This window comes from Phascolarctos cinereus, unplaced genomic scaffold (genome assembly GCF_003287225.1).
Source record: "Phascolarctos cinereus isolate Bilbo 61053 unplaced genomic scaffold, phaCin_HiC Scaffold_7;HRSCAF=346, whole genome shotgun sequence".
NCBI classification, from domain to species: Eukaryota; Metazoa; Chordata; class Mammalia; order Diprotodontia; family Phascolarctidae; genus Phascolarctos; species Phascolarctos cinereus.
Genome location: NW_027556180.1, coordinates 16,204,511 through 16,221,223, shown reverse-complemented (window position 1 = coordinate 16,221,223; position 16,713 = coordinate 16,204,511). Strand labels below are relative to the sequence as shown.

Here is a 16,713-nt window from a genome sequence, read left to right as displayed (position 1 = left end):
TGTGTGCTGGGCCTTCCTGTCCTTGGGTCACCCCTTGAGGTCAGGGTTTGTGTCACAGGGATAGGGCCTGGACTGAGTGCCATTGTCTTGGCTGCTTGCAGGTAGGGCCTGGCTCGGACACTTCTTCTGTGTCCCCTACAGGGATGAGAGAGTTCTGGGCATAGAGATTTATCTTTGTATGTAGTTGATATAATTTTTTCAGTTTTTATCTGGATGTTTGTCTTTTTGTGGTTTAGACCTAGAAACAATATCTGCCTCATAATGCATGAAGCGCATGGTGAGCTGGGGGCATTGTGACCTCAGAACTTTTATACAACTCACAGGCCCAGGGGCAGCATGGCTCATGCTGCAGAAGAACAGAGCTGAATCAGAAAAGCAGACAAGGCATTTTTATGAATTCCCTCTAATGTCAATGAGCCTTGCAGACTTTGATTTGCCCAATCAAATTCTAGTATTTCCTCTTTACAGATTCTCTCAGTGAAGCTCAATCCTTTCTTTTCCCTTCCTTTCCTTCCTGTCTTCCTTCCCTCCTTCTTCCTTCCTTCCTTCTTCCTTCTTCCTTCCTTCCTTCCTTCCTTCCTTCCTTCCTTCCTTCCTTCCTTCCTTCCTTCCTTCCTTCCTTCCTTCCTTCCTTCCTTCCTTCCTTCTTTTCCTTCTTTCCCTCCCTTCTTTGTTTTTTTTCCATCTCTCCTTCCCTCCCTCCTTCTCTCCTAAATCTGTGCTTCAACTTATTCTGATAACACTGACTGTAACATCCCTTCACTTACACTCAACTTAATCTTATCAAATATTGTCACATGCCATTTTCACTATTCAATTAGAATCAGCTTGGAAGGTTTGGTAGTTTGGGACTATCTTCATTGGGAAATCTTGGACTCAATGTGTTGATTTGTTTTGCCTGATTGTACTTACAAGGGTTAGTTCTCTTGTGGTCAGGGCGTCGTTGGGAAATGACAATGATATAAAACAGATCATCAAGCAAATCATTTTTAAAAAAAAGTTTGCAAAAAGAACATTTTACACCATTGTCCATTTTCGCTCCCATTCCTTGGTTTTGGGGCCTTCCATTTCAAACTGGAGCCCCAAGTTGCCCCTAGCATCAACTCTCAGAGCCCCTATCCCTGAGCTGCTGTCTGGATTCATTACCAATCCACAGGACAGGGTCCTCACTCCTTGCACAGCAAGTTTTCTCCTTCCCCAATTGACAATCACACTTCCTGCTGAAGCTTCGTTTGAAAGCCTAAACAAGGTGTTCGGTTGTTCAGCAGGGATGCTGAGATTAGATTTGCCTCTTGGCAAAGGTGCTTTGGAACTCCTTCTCAGGCAGACAGGCACTATTGAAGGCCATATTACAATGGCTGCCCAAGCACCCCTCACAGACTAGAGGGCCCTCCCCTAGCTCTTACTGCCCCCAGGAACAAAAGAGCAAGAAATAAATATCTATGGATTTCTGCTGTGATCTGTGGTGCAGCCACGTAGCTGGTCATCCATCAATCAAACATAAGGCTGGCCAACTTTTCCTCTAGTTACAGTTTTGAGCTTTAGGACAGATAATAATAATGCATTGATACAATTAAAGGAGACATTCATCATTTGGTCTTTCTCCGGTGTGAATTTTCTTGTCTCATAAACTACAGAAAATTAGAAGGTTTGGCGGACAGGGAATGTAACTTCCTCAATGTGCTACAGGATTTGGAAAATGTGAAGCAAATAGTTATGTTCCTTTATATTTTAAAAGCATTAACTATTTAATAGAGTGTTGCTCCATTGCAGCTCTATCTGTATTTTCCTTCTCATTTTGTAGCCAGTGAAAGCCACTGGCCTTTGATGACCATCATCTCCCTCTCTCTCTGTCTCTTGTTGTGTTATCTTGAGTCTTCCTGGGATGTTCCCGGGATCAAGTACATCAACTTGGGAACCAAGGATTCTATTCCTGACTGTGAGGCTGTCACATGACCTATGTGCCAGCTTCTATATGTAGAAAAGGAGAAGTATTGTTGACGTGTACATCACATAGGTTGCGATAGGCGTAATTAAATTATAGAGTATGATGAAAAGAAAAACCTGAAGTGTTTTGAGCTCTTTGGTGATGAATATAAATTATTCATCATTCTGTGTCATAAAACAATCCATGCCTGTTCAAACTCCCCTCCTCTTCTAATCAGTTTCTGAGTCCCATTGATTTTTCCTTTGTAGACTGTTTCTTTTTTCTCATTGCTACAACCTCATTTATTAAAATTTAACAAACTTTTATTAAGCACTCATTCTATACAGATGAGTGTTTCAGTGAAGTACCTAATGGCCTCGTGCCTGGCCTTTGTAGTAGCTTCTTAACTGGTCCCCCTGACTCCAGTCTCTGGCCTGTAGTTTACACCACACACTCTCAGCTGATCAATCTTTCCAAAGTATTGACTGTTGTTCAACCATTTCAGTCATGTCTGACTCTTCGTGACCCCATTTAGGGTTTCCTTGGCAGATACTGGAGTGGTTTGCCATGTCTTTCTCCAGCTCATTTTACAAATGAGGAAACTGAGGTGAACAGGGTTAAGTGACTTTCTCAGGGTTACACAAGTATCTGAGGCCAGATTTGATTCAGGAAGATGAGTCTTCCTGAATCCAGGCATAGCACTCTGTCTACTGTACCACCTAGCTGCCCCCCAAAAAGCCCCCCAAAGTACTGACTACTTTGATTATATTTCCATCTGCACAGATGCTTTTAAGGGAGGCCTCCATGTTGCCCTTTAAGGAAACTGTCAATCCCCTAGACTAACATTCAAGGCACACCATAGCCTTGGCCCAAACGACCTTCCTTCCCTCCAGTCTGGGCTGGCCCTTTTACTACTTCTTTGTATATTCCCACCTCCATATCTTTGTTCATGCTGTGCCTTCTCTCTGGAATGCCTTCCTCCCAGTTCTGACTGGTCTCTCCCTACTGAATCATGCTTATCCTTCAAGGCCCATTTCTGATGTCACCTTCTCCGTAAAATCCTCCCTGATCATCGCAGCAAAAAGTGTTCTTTCCATTTTCTGAATTCCTAAAGTATGTGCTAGTCACAGTGCTCATAATGGCATTTCTGCTGCCTTGTGGCTTAGATGTTTATGCCCATGGCTCCTCATCTTCCTTATAAGATTGTAAGGTCCCAGAGGGCAGGACCTAAGTCTGATGTAACTTTATTGACTCCTCTATGTTTAAGCTCAATACATTCAAAAAAGATGTTTTGAATAGATGAAATGGGAGACACTTTCATTCCAAAACAAAATGTGCTCTTTAGCTCCCAGCAGGATCTACAAACTGTTGTGTGGTCTTTAAAATAGATTTTTTTGTTTTCTCATTGTTTAGATTCCCCTTTGGATTCCTTCCCCTTTCCTCTGCTAGGGAGCCATCCCTTATAACCAGGAATTAAAAAAGAAAAAGAGAAAAGAGCTCAGTGAAATGTCCAGAAACTTTGAGAAAGCCCTGACATTGTATGCAGTGATCCCTGCAGTGAACTCCCTCCCCTGTGGAGTAGCAGAAGGAAGCATTTTCCCATATCTCTGTGGCCAGGCGTAGAATTTTTAGTGTTCACTTTTAATTTTTTGAGCTTGCTATTTTTTTCTGTCACCGTGATCATAATCATCGTGCCTGGTGTTTTCTGGGCACTGCTTACTTCACTCTCTGTCACTGCATGAGTGTATTTCCTTGTTTCTCTGTTGTCATGACATTTTTCATTTCTTACAGCACTATGACACTTTATTACCTTTACCTACCAGAGTGTATTTAGCCTTTCCCTACTCAAAGAGCTGGACGCTAGGTGGCGCCATAGCGCATACAGTGCCAGGCCTGTCGGAAAGATTTGTCTTTGTGAGTTCAAATCTGGCCTCAGACACTTGCTAGCTATGTGACCCCGGGCAAGTCACTCCACCCTGTTTGCCTCAGTTTCCTCATCTGTAAAATGAGCTGGAGAAGTAAATAGCAAGCCAACTCAGTATCTTTGCCAAGGAAACCCCAAATGAGGTCACAAAGAGTCAGACACAACTGAAAAATTACTTAATAACAACTGAAGGGGCATCTATTTTCTTTCCAGGTCTTTGCTACCACACCAAAAAAAGATACTATGAACCTTTTAGTATCTAAGGAGTCTTTGTTTTTGTCAGTGACCCCCCCTTAGGGTTTATGCCTCAGGAGAATCTTTGTGTCAAAGGGTATGGACATCATAGTCATCTGTTTGCATGTTTGATTGTAAAGGAATTTTTCTATTCAATTCAACAAATATTTATTAGTGTCAGGTGTGAAATTTAACAAAAAGATAAACTGAGGCAATATTCTGTGCAAGAAAACAGTTTATTAACAGGGTGCTGAACCCTTTAATAAAAGATGGGTCAATGGCACTGCCTCTGGACAAAGACCCAGAACTGAAGATGCAACTCATTTTTCTACTCATAGAACAAAGAACAGAAAAAAAGCATATAAATGGCCAGCATCATTGTGTGTGTGGGTGGGGGAGAGGGATCGTGATTGGTTACAATAAAGAAAGTGGATATGACATAGGCACGGGATAAAAAACAACCTCTCTATCTCTAAGGAATGCTTTGTGAATTTATGGGTCCCAGCTGCATCCTGAGATCACTGATAGGGACCCAGGGATGAAAAAACTCACTTGCACCTGGTAGACTAGAGAAGACCACCTTTGTAATTGCTAAAGATGGGACAAGATTAATTAGTCCAGCTTTTCAAGGATAACACAAACCTTGCAGGAAATGCTGAGACCATGTTTTATCAGAGTGTTGAGAATAGAATTCTTCTTTAAAAATGACAGTTATCGTGGGAAAGCTTACGCCTTTGGTATCTAACTTTTGAGAGAGAGAGAGAGAGAACCTTTGAACTTATGAGCTTCTTAACTCAGAGACAGAGAAGATGCTTAGGTTTGTTACATAGAATACTGGATAAGGTTACAGTATAAAATCATTTGCAGAGTCAAATGAAATATAAAATGCACAAACAATATCTGATTTTGACACCAAGTACTTACACTGTACAAAACATTCTTTACGGCTTCTTTGTACTTTTCTGCCTCTATGTCTTTGCTCATGCTGGGCGTTCCATCGGCAATACTTTTCCCCCAGTCCTTATCTGTCTCTACCCACAGAAGTTCAACTAATCTTTCAAAGCCAGACATGCTTGAGTAGAAATTCCTTTTGAGTATAGATTGGACTACATCAATGGTTTGTAAAGTATGGACTGGGCACCCCTGGGAGTCCTTGACACCTTTCGAGGGGGCTATGAGATCAAAACTATTTTCATAATAATACTAAGATGTTTTAATTTCTAATATGGTAAATATCAATAAATATAACCCAAATAAGCAAAGCTTTTGGGGGGAGGGTCCTCAATAGTTTTGGAGTATAAAGGGTTCCTGAGACCAAGCAGTATGACCACCACTAGCTTAGAATGATCACAATCACTGGGATCCCTTCCAACTCTGCAATGTTAGGATTCTTGGCTTCCATCCTCAGTCTCCTGGGGTCTCGTTCAGTGGTCTTCCTTCTGGTCCACTGTAGTCACACAGTGTATCTGGAACAGAGCAGGACCTCCTGCTTACCCCCTCCCCCTGAGCCCCTTTGCCAATTCTGCACATCCCAATCCCAGTAAGGAGAGTATGCTTTCAAAATAAAGTGACCCATCTCTCTGCTTAGCTTTGCAAATCACTCTCGACATTTGTCTAGCTTATCAGAACTTTAGGGGCTGTCTCTCTCTCTCTCCCTAGGTCTCAGTTTCTATCCTTTGTCCAAAGCATTAAAATGCCAACTTGAAGCTGTATTATGAGGCTACGAGAGCATAGCTTTGTGAGAGGTATTTGACCCTGAGAAGCTGCTGCTGGCTTCCAGCACTGGCCAGGAAGTCACTTATTCTATTGATCTTTTCTGAATCTTTTTAGAATAACGGGACAACTGATCATCAAGTGGAATCTTTCATAAGGAAAAAATTGGAATCACTATTAAAAGAATCTCAAATCAGGGACAAGGAAGACTCTGACAGTTTCACTGTTCGAGCTCTGTTGAAGGCTACGCATGAAGGCTTAAATGTGCATCTGAAGCAGGTATGGGGAATTCCTTCTGGGATCTAGCCCCCGTCAACAGATGCATAAGTACATCTGCCAAAAAAAGGAACTTCAATTTTTTTTTTAATGTGTGTGGTTGAATGTGAGATGGAGCTCCCTTTTCTTTTGTTGAATCTGAGCCTTTTTCAAAGTATCCTTTCCTCAAACTGAAGAACAGTTTTATGGAAAAGTTGTAAATGTTGCTTTTGAATCCAATCTATAGTAGTGAGACAAATGGCTCTGGGACGGCTTGTGTTGCCGCAGTGAGAGCTTTGGAGCCATGGGGTCACCACCATTGGTGAATTCAGTTGAAGTCAACAACCATTTAAAAGGTGCCTACTGTGTGCTGGGCTGGGGATGCCAGGGGGAACAACCACAGCCTGTCTGCCACCAAGGGGTTAGCATTCTACAGGGTAGTACTACAGGATGTAGTACACACATGGATAGGTAAATGCAGAGCAATTTCGGAATACACTGTCAACTGAAGGGATCATGAAAAGGCTTTATATAAAAAGTGAAGCCTGAGCTTGGCTCTAAAGGAAGCCAGACTCTACAGGAGGGAAAGAGCTTTCTAGACAAGGGGAATCAGCTATTCCAAGGCACAGGTAGCCAGCTTCATTGGAATGGAGAGTGTGTGAGCTGGAAGGCTGGTGGCCTAGACTTGGTGCTCTATTCTTCTTAGAGTCAGTCGAATATTTTGAGAGGAAAGAGGGACAGATGTTTTGCATCTTCTTGGCCTCTTGGTCACACACAAGTCCAGGCAGGTCACGGATTGCTGAGCTGCGAGATATCTCCTGGGCCAGCACATGACCCTTCCTCCCTCAAGCATATTAAGGCTTTACATGTCTCTGGCTTGCATCCCTCGGGAAGGGATTTGTATTGGCTAGTCCAAAGCCTTCATGTACCATTCTGCTGCAGGAGTGGGGGGTGGGTGGAGGGGTGGTTAGGGCTTGGGTTCTGGAATGGAATCTTTTGGGGAAAGGGCCATCTCGGGATCCTCCAGGCCAGGACCACTATGGAATTTGTCCTTATCTGTTTCAGCAAATTGCCTCCCCTTCCCCATCCAAAGCCAACACTGGCCTTGGTCCTTCACTCTTATAGGATCATCCCTCTAGCCTGTAGTTGAGGGCCAAGAGGAGATTGAAATTGTGTGACAATTTTGATATCCAGTCATGTCTTTGGAATGACAGAAATGAAAATCACTAGGGATTCCTGAACCCCGAAGGAGACCTTAAACTCTTGGTCTCCTGTGCTGTTCAACCCTGCACATCACCCCTCTGAAACAAAAGGTGTGCCTGAAGATGGATGGAGAAGCTGCTGGGGCTCTGGCACACCTTTTGGTTTCCTTTACTCTTCAGGCAGAAAGAGGGTGCCTGTGTTATGGGGTAGAGGTGGGGGAAACTGGGTCATGCCAGAGTCGGTCAAAATGACCCTACAGTGTAGCTGAGTGGCAGTGAATTGTGGGGAGCTAAGCCAAGACAGACTCTGTGAGAGGTTTGGGATCACTGTCTACTTTCACTCCTTGTCAGTTCAACTGTTGACAGGGTTGGCATCCTGGCTGCTGGGTTTTTAATCTAGCCTTTTCCCTAGAGTTTGTTTCTAAGATCTGTCCTAGCAGTAAGAGTTGACATTATTCATAAAGTAGTCTGGGGTCTAGAACCCTGCATTTCTTAATGAATTTGTATCTACCTGTAATGGATAGTGAAAGCTGAGTGCCCAAGATGCACTTTTGGCTAACCAGCCACATTAAATGGAATCCCAGAATTGCTTAGTGACAGGTCAGGAAAAGAGAACTCCTTGCATGCTTAATCTTCTGACTTAAGTGAAACAAAGTGCTATTGCTACATGTCATTGAGGGAAATGGAGTGTGTGTGTGTGTGTGTGTGTGTGTGTGTGTGTGAGAGAGAGAGAGAGAGAGAGAGAGAGAGAGAGAGAGAGAGAGAGAGAGAGAGAGAGAAAGAGAGACAGACAGACAGAAACAGAGACAGAGAAATAGAGACACGCAGAGAGAGACTGAGAGACAGAGACAGAGGAGACAGAGACAAAGCAGCCTGAGCCTTAGCATCAAGGATCATTGACCTTGAGCTGGTGCATGGCCCACCAGAGGCATCTAGTTGAACCTTCCATCCCTCCATTCTGATGAGATGAGAAAACTGAGCCCAGGGATGTGGTAGTGGTGGTGAAGTCACTTGCCTGAAGTCATCTAGGTAATAAACAGTAGAGATAGTATTTGAACCCAGGCCCTGGGATTCTAGAGCTCTTTCCTCTGTACCACACAATTTATGAAAAGAAAGAAAAAAAAAAACAAAGCAAATTTCCTGACATTAAGAACTGTTCATATGTAGAACAAATAGGCTTATGGAGGCGCTGTCCCCCCTTCCCCATCCCCGGAGGCCTTCCAACAAGGCTGGATGATCCCTTGTTGGGGATGGCGTAGAGGGGATCCCCGGAAAGGTTTAGATTGAACTGAGTGCTCTTCCAACTCTGAGGTTTGGTGACAGTGTTGGTCTTTGTGGGACAGGCTAGTCAGGAAGGGCTTTATGCAGGAAGAAAGACTCAAGAAAGGTTGGGCTTTAGACGCTTTGAGGGGAAAAAGGAAAACCTTCCCAGTGGAAAAGCAGCACAAATGAAGGCATAAAGGTGGGGACCGTACTGCATGTTCTGGGAGATAAAGACAGATGAGCTTGGCTGGTCTGGTGGGCTCATTAAGGGAATGACAGGAAAAGTGCAGGCCATCAAGGTTGCTTGGGCTATGCTGTGGTGGGCCTTGTATAACAGGTAAGGTGCATGGACCTTAATGAGTGGCCAGTGAGGAGCCTTTGAAGGCTTTTGATCAGCGATGTAACATGCACAAAGAGGTGTTTGAGGGCAACTCATATGGTTATAATACAAAGAAAAGAGTAGAGGGGTCAGAGACTAAAGGCACAGAAACTATCGTAATGGTCCAGTCCTGGCATAATGAGGCCCCAGCCTAGGTTAGGGATTGAAAGTCAGGAGGGATGTAAAAGATGTTATGTAGGAAGAATTCAGAGAACTTGGCAACAGAATTTCCTGGGGGGAAGTTCTCAAAAGCTCAACGAGATCAAATACCTTTCTTGGCTTGTAAAGGGAGCTGAAAACATGTTCATGGCGTCTTTTTGTTTGCTCAGAATCCAGATGTGAAAGAAAGTGGAAGGAAATCTCATGGACGGTCCCTAATGAGTAATTTTGGAAAACACAAGGTATGAGACAAGAATTGCTAATGTGCATGTTGACAGTTTTAACTGTAATTAATTCGAATGGTCACTTCAAAATCCTGTCTATGACCCTATAGTCAGAGTGGCCTAGTGGACAGAACACTGGCCTAGGAGACAGAAGAACTGGAGTCTTCCTGCTCTGTGCAGTTAATATAAGTTATCTCACTTCTCTGGTCCTTGTTTTCATAAAAACAGCAACAATGATAGCTCTCTCTGTCTCTCTATATATGCATATATGTATGTGTATATATATGTGTATATGTATATGTATTCATATATATGTGTATCTATAGCAATAATATATAAATAAACATAGCACTTTAAGGTTTGCAAAGTATTTTACAAATATCTCATTTTATCTTCACAACCTTGGGAGGTAGATATTATTATCCTCATTATACAGATGAGGAAACTGAGGCAGACAGAGGTTAAAGTGATTGCCTAAGGTCACACAGCTAGTAAGCATATGATTTGAATTCAGGTCTTTCTGCCTCCAGGTCCAGTACTCTCTCTATCCACTGAGCCACCTGGCTACCACTTCTGTCATGGGAGGGACTTGGATCATTACATGACCCAAGGTCTCTACCAGATCTGATTTCTGGACCTGATGCTAACTACTTTTTTGGGGGGAAGGGGCAGGCTTATCATGTCCAATTTTATTTGTTTGTTTGTTTTTGCTAGGCAATGGGGTTAAGTGACTTGCCTAGGGTCACACAGCTAGTAAGTGTTATGTGTCTGAGGCTGGATTTGAACTCAGGTCCTCCTGAATCCAAGACCGGTGCTCTATCCACTACGCCACCTAGCTGCCCCTTATTATGTCCAATTTTAAACAAACAACAAAAAAATTTGCTGTATCCAGATGTTTCTTTGGTCCTTGGTATCTGAAAGGTCAGTAGGACACTGTAGATTGTGTTACTAAAAATACACGTTGACATTCAGACCAAATTTTGCTCTGTGTGTGTGTGTGCGTGTATGTGTGCGTGTGTGTGCGTGTATACACATAGGAGCTCTGACATTTTCTCCCAAGTATACAAGACTTGGTACAGGAGCTCAATGGCATGATTGTTCTGCAAGGATCGCCCCTGGGAAGGTTGTTTACCAGGCTGGCGTCAGGGATGTTGGTCTTTGGCCATAGCTGCTCTGAGTCATGGAGGGATTGCTATCTGTGTCGGTGGGGGGACCTTCCCGTGGATACCATTCCAGATCCTTGAGGCACTGGTGAATCAGGTCATAGATTTATGGCTGGAGGGGACTGCAAAGACCATCGAATCCAGCCCGAAGGGGTCAAGTCACTTGTTCAAGGTCACAGGCACTAGCTAGCAGAGTTGGGGCCTGGATATAAGCACCTTTACTCCTACTTGAGCACTTCTCTGGAGCCCAATTCAATTATCACAGTTATCCCAGGCCCATGAGCCATCTGGTGCAGTGAGATTGTATGTAAAAATAAAAATACTGGGATTCCTATAGCTGCGCCACCTCCTCCATCTGTCACTCAGTCCACCACTATTAAAGGCCTACTACACGCTAGGGCCTGGGGCTAGACAAAAGTGAAACAGCTCTGGAAAAGCTTACATTCTAACAAGGGAGATGACAGATCCACAAATAAGCAGCTCTCCTGGACTTGATTTCACTGCTAAAGGGAACCTTCCTAGCATGGAAACTCCCTTTACTAATGGAGATTAGGTTATAGTCTTAGGTTCCTAGAGCACTGAGAAGATAAGTGACCTGTCCAGGGTCACACAGCCAGGATGTGTCTACCAGCTCATCCCTCCATACACTATGTCACACTGCTTCTTGGTATACAAAAGAAATGCAAGTAGGAGGTGGCACCTGAACTGAGTTCTTAAAATATATAGGAAGTTCTAAGTAGTCTTGGTGAGCTTTTCAATTTCAGAACCGTCAGTCATCTTTAAGGAACCTTTTATGCCTGTTATCCCAGCCCCATAAGCTCCTGGGACAAGTAAGACTTTATGCAAAAATAGAGAGTGATGCATGATATCAGCCTCTTGCTCGGCTGCCAGGAGGGAAGGGAATAAGATACTGTGTCTGAAAGGTCACTCAGACACTGTCTTTGTTACTAAAATTACATGTTGCCATCCATGGACCAAATTGTGCTGGAAATTCTTCCCACTCCTTTTGTAGAGTGTAACTCTCTGGGAAACACAGAGGACACGGCGTTATCCCCAAGTCCTAACTGAGGAAGCCGAGGTCCAGAAAGTTAGCCTTGACTTTAAATTTTCATCCTGAGCATGTGGGGACCCAATGAATACTCTTTGATAATGGTGGAGAGTGAGGAGGTACGTGGATTGATATCTGGATTTGTAGCTAGAAGACCTGAGTTAAAAAGTCTGGCTTCTACCTCTTGTAACTATGTGACTCTGGCAAGCCAGTTAACCTTTTGAGGCTCAGTGTCCTGATCTATAGAATGAAAGTGTCAGATGAAATAAGGTCGCTTTGAGCTCTAAATCTGTGATTTTTTTTTCTGGTGACAGAAATGAGGCTTTGAGTAGAACTCTGTAAACACAAAGCAAAATCAGGAAAAAAAATTTCTCTCATTCCACCCACCCCAAACCTAACTGTGCCTTTGGGTAGCTCTTGGCTGAAGAAATTAAGAAACCAAAATCATGCTGTGAAGTAAAGGCACATCAGTGTTTAGCAAGGAAGCTGTGCACTGTGCCCAGTTAAGGCTGGCCTGCTAGGACCAAATTCCAGTGACTCATGTCTTTAGACAATAGTGACCATACAGGGACCCAACAGCAGACCTTGTATAAAAATGTGAGTTAGCCTAATTTTCACTCATCCCTCCCCTTCCATTCTTGCTTGTTCAATTAGCAATTAATTGGTGACATTTTGGAAATGTAACTTTTTAAAAAAAATCCTAATAAAGTCACAAGTCTTCTCAGGGAATACCCATATCCTTATGAGTGAACTGCTAGGTTGCCTACATCCTCCTAATTCACATCAGAAGATGAACGGGTGATCCAGCTTCACCCACTTCAGCCTCAGGATTTCTGTAAGCCCTGCTCACTTTGCATTAGGGAATATCAAGGCTGGCCACCACCTCCCTCAGGAGGATAGCCCATGGAAATAATGGACAAAGAAGACCTTCCCTCCATCATCGTCACCTTAAATTACGGGATCATGGGACACTGGAGAATTCCTAGTTTAATCACTGTAACCAGCCACCCTCATTAAAAAGCAGTGCTTAAAAACAGTTGTTTTGGGATAGCTTTGATGAATATAAAACTAAAATTTTTCCTTTCTTTGAGGCATAGGAATCAATGAGGACTTAGAACAGGAGTAATTCTGGATTAATAATAGGATTTCTGTCCCAAGAGCCACCACCCACATGCTGAGATATTTTTCATTAAATTGGGTGCTCAGTATCAGGGCCACAGAACCCTGTTATATGGCCATGGCAGAAAACAGAGGAACTTGTTCATTACAAGACACAGTGGAATCAAGAAGCATCCCTGCTGTCCTGAGAGGGGAGTATTCATTTCTTTGCTTTTCCCAAGACAAGTGATGCCCAGTGTGGAGTTGTTGTTCAATCTTATCTGACCCTCTGTGACCCCATTCAAGGTTTTCTTGGCAGAGATACTGGCTTGTCATTTCCTTCTCCAGCTCATTTTACAGATGAAGAAACTGAGGCAAATGGGGTTAAGTGACTTACCCAGGGTCACACATCTAGTACGTGTCTGAGGCTAGATTTGAACTCAGGTCTTCCTAACTCTACCTAGCTGCACCCTGCCTCCCACCCAGTTTAGTATCCTTTGTCAAGTATTTTTTCTAGGAGCTATTCTCATGTAGATGAGGTACCTCATCTTTCTGGCTTGTGCTGCCTCTGGGGCTCTCCCTTCTTCCTTGCTTTGGCTGAGTAAGGTTCTAGCCTGTCCTACCACCCCCCCCATCTACTTTTCTTTGATTTTCAGATCGTGGGCTCAGAGATTTAGAACTAGAAGTGACCTTAAAGCCATATGCTTCAATGCCCTCATTTTATAGATGAAGAAACTGAGGCCAGAGAGGGAGGGAGGGGATAAACATTTATTAAGCAGCTACTATATGCCAGGCACTGTGCTAAGCACTTTGCAAAGATTATCTCATTTGATTCTCATAACAACCTTGGGAGGCAGATGCTGTTATTATCTCCTTTTTTGGAGTGGAGGAAATGGACTGAGACAGCGTAAATGACTTGCATTGCCCTTGTAGTCAGATACTAAATGTCTGGGGCAAGATTTGAACTCAGGTCTTCCTGACTCTGCTCATTGTGCCATCTATCTGCCTTAGTACACAGTTGTTAAAAAATAAAGCCACGTTTCAAGTCTAGCTTCTCCAAATCTAACCCTGGCATTTTTCCTCTGGGATCTTCTTAGGGAAGATCATAAAGTCAACCAATCAACCAGTAAGCATTTATCAAAAGCCTACTGTGTGCTCAGCCCTGGAGATTCAAATTCATAAAGAGCTTACATCCTCAAATCCTAGACAGAGCCAGGCACAGGGTGCTGCTTCTTGTGGAGGCAGCAAATCTCACACAAAGTCACTCTCAGCTGCAGAGTCATATCCCAAGACACCTGCTTGATACTGGAGCTCTCTAATACACAGCCTCTAGGTGTCTTCTAGGGACCAAAAAAAGAAAAACAATTCAGAAGGACAGCTGGTATTCAACTCAGTCCAGCCAATATCTAAACTCTTAATATGTACCAGGCACCGTGTTAAAGGGTGTTGATCACAAAGAAGGAGAAAAGGAAGTACTTCCTGCCCTCAGGCTAAGTCTCTGTCTCTCATTTCACTTTTAAATCTCCCTTCATTCCACGTCTAGTGCAGAGATGCATGGCAGGATGGGCTTACTGACAAGTCTTCTGTGATTTCTCCAACAGAAAACGACAAAGACGAGGTCCAAGTCTAATAGTACTGATGACGATGAGGAAGCACACCATAATTCTTCTGGAAAGGAAGGTGGCCAGCTCTACAGGTCAGGGACACTGCTAGCATTCTAAGTTCACACAGTTACCTAGCATTTCTGTGGTCCCCTACTTAGTATCTGTGTTAAATTGTAATGTCTTAGAGAGTCAAATCAACACATTGTTGGTGTGCAAAGTGGCTCTGTTGGATATAGAGAATGGTATTTTCCCTGCCCTCAAGGATTTTGCAACCTAGTGAAAGTGTCAAGGCATAAATGCATGGGATTTCAAGTGACAATATAATGATTCATTCCCAAATGAGCAATGTAGTGATGGGAGTTAATGGGGGGCAGAAAATGTTGAAGGCTTCATGGAGATGGAGGTCTTGAAGGATGGCTTGGATTTGGAAATGCGGTGAAGTGAGAGGAAGTTAATCCAATTAGAGCAGAGATTCTTAACCTCAGTTTGTGAATAAATGTCAGGGGTTCTGGAAATTTGTTCTTATACCTATATTTGATAACTCATCGGTTTCTTTGCAATTGCATATATTTTATTTTATTCATTTAAACACATAATTCTGAAAAGGGGTTCATAAGCTTCGCCAGATTGCCACAGGAGTCCATGACACAAGAAAGGTTAAGAACCCCTGAATGATAGGAAGCAAAGATTGCAAAGTCATGAAGGTGAGTGGATGAAGTGGATGCTGGAGAAGAGGTTTGTGGAGGAAGAGTAGCAAAAGAGATGCAGTTTGCACATGGCTGCTTCGTAGCTCATGATGATGAATTAGTCAACAAGCATTTAGTAAACACCTACTATGTGCTAGACCTACTAGTAAACACCCACTATGTGCTTGGTGCTGATACAAAGACAAAAAAATGAAACACTCTTTACTCGCAAGGAGGGATGATATGTGATCAACTTCTGTTCATATTGGAGCATCCCAAAGAATGCCTGGACTGAATAACTAGTGTAGGTTAAGAGTACATTGGATAGATGGGACATGGTCCTTGCCTTTAGGGACTAGAAAAGTATAGAATATTAATTAGTATAAACTTAATAAAGAAATAGAGCAATCTGTCAGGACAACTGCTAGCAAAAATCTTTGGAGGTAGGATGGGGAACAAATCATGAAACATTCCATGGGGAGGGGACAATAAGAATTTTCAAAGAAAAATTCTTAGTATGTAGCAATTTATAGACTTTGCACTGTAGATTGTTTGTGTTCCTTACAGGCTCGGCCGCAGAAGGAAAACCATGAAACTGTGCCGGGATCTCTCAGATTTAGTTATCTACACCAATTCTGTGGCAGCCCAAGACATAGTGGATGATGGTAAGACTAGGCATAAGGCTTGTATTTTTCTGATATTACCGAGGTCTGTTCAATCAGTCAATCAACAAACATTTATGTAGTGTTTACTGTGTAACAGGCACTGTGCTGAACACTGGAGATAAAGAGAAAGAGGAAATCAACCTTACTCTCAAGGAGCTTGTATTTTAACAGGGAGACAACACTTCCACCATGTTAGGGATTCCCGTACCATTGATACTGAAATACTCCCCTGAATTCCTATTCTGATGCCTCACCAGTTGTTGTGGGTTCCTGAAGGCTGTACTAGCCGAACACCGTCTCTGGAAAGTTTAACTAAGCTGGGATGGCTTTGAACATGAGCCCACTAGAGGATCCCTCACTCATTGTCTGAGTACTAGCCTAGCTTGGTTCGGAGAGCCAATCACCAAGTTGTGATGGGCAGAAAGTGAAGAGTATCTTGGTCTATAGAAACTCTTAAAGAACTTGGAATTCAGTTGACTGAGTTACAGGTTTGCCATCTGTGTTGATGGAAGGAGTACTCCCCACACTTAAAATTAACTGATCCTTACCATATTGACTGACCTTGAAATGGATTAACCTTGGTATCTGGGGTCTTTTTCAGACGAAGTCAATTTGGGAAGTCAGAGTGCCTCATTTTTTATAGGGCCTGTGTTAGCTCCAACAAGGAAAGCAGATTGACTCCTATTCAGTGCTCAGCATTGATCAATAGCTCGGTAGATATGGTTGACTAACTGAATGATTAGGGAGTCAGAGTGAGTTCAGGCAGGGGATTAAGTTGTGAATTGCTCTTTTATTATTAGGGAGATAATAGAAATTAGGACAACTCTCGAATCCGGTGCAGCAAATGATTTTCTCCAAGCAGCAGTCCCTGGAATATGATGTAAATGCTGTTCTATAAAAGCCATGCTTTTCTCTAATGGCCTTTGCTAATCGGAGGAAGGATGGTCACAGAGGATTAGTCCAAATGAGCGTGAGCAAGAGCAGCTGCTGCATCAAAGTGATGTTTTGGCGGGTTCTTTCATTACTTTCCTGAAGTCTCGACTTTGAGAGAAGTCGTCTCGAAGATTGCAATTTCATTCCAAATAGGAATGTTTTCAGCTGTTGAATTAGCCACTTAGGATGATGGGGAGCAAAGAGGCAGAATATACTTCAGAAGTTATATAATCCCA

The 16,713-nt window shown here is 43.0% G+C and overlaps 1 protein-coding gene across 1 annotated transcript in view; it reads left to right on the top strand.

Annotated features, from left to right (window-relative positions):
* PLCH1 (phospholipase C eta 1) overlaps positions 1 to 16,713 on the top strand; it is a 247,255-nt gene that overhangs the window by 213,510 nt on the left and 17,032 nt on the right. Inside the window, exons 12-15 of the mRNA XM_020988921.2 lie at positions 5,916 to 6,077; positions 9,227 to 9,298; positions 14,191 to 14,285; positions 15,447 to 15,544. Coding sequence (XP_020844580.1) covers positions 5,916 to 6,077; positions 9,227 to 9,298; positions 14,191 to 14,285; positions 15,447 to 15,544 — 427 coding nt within the window. The remainder of the gene's footprint in view (positions 1 to 5,915; positions 6,078 to 9,226; positions 9,299 to 14,190; positions 14,286 to 15,446; positions 15,545 to 16,713) is intronic.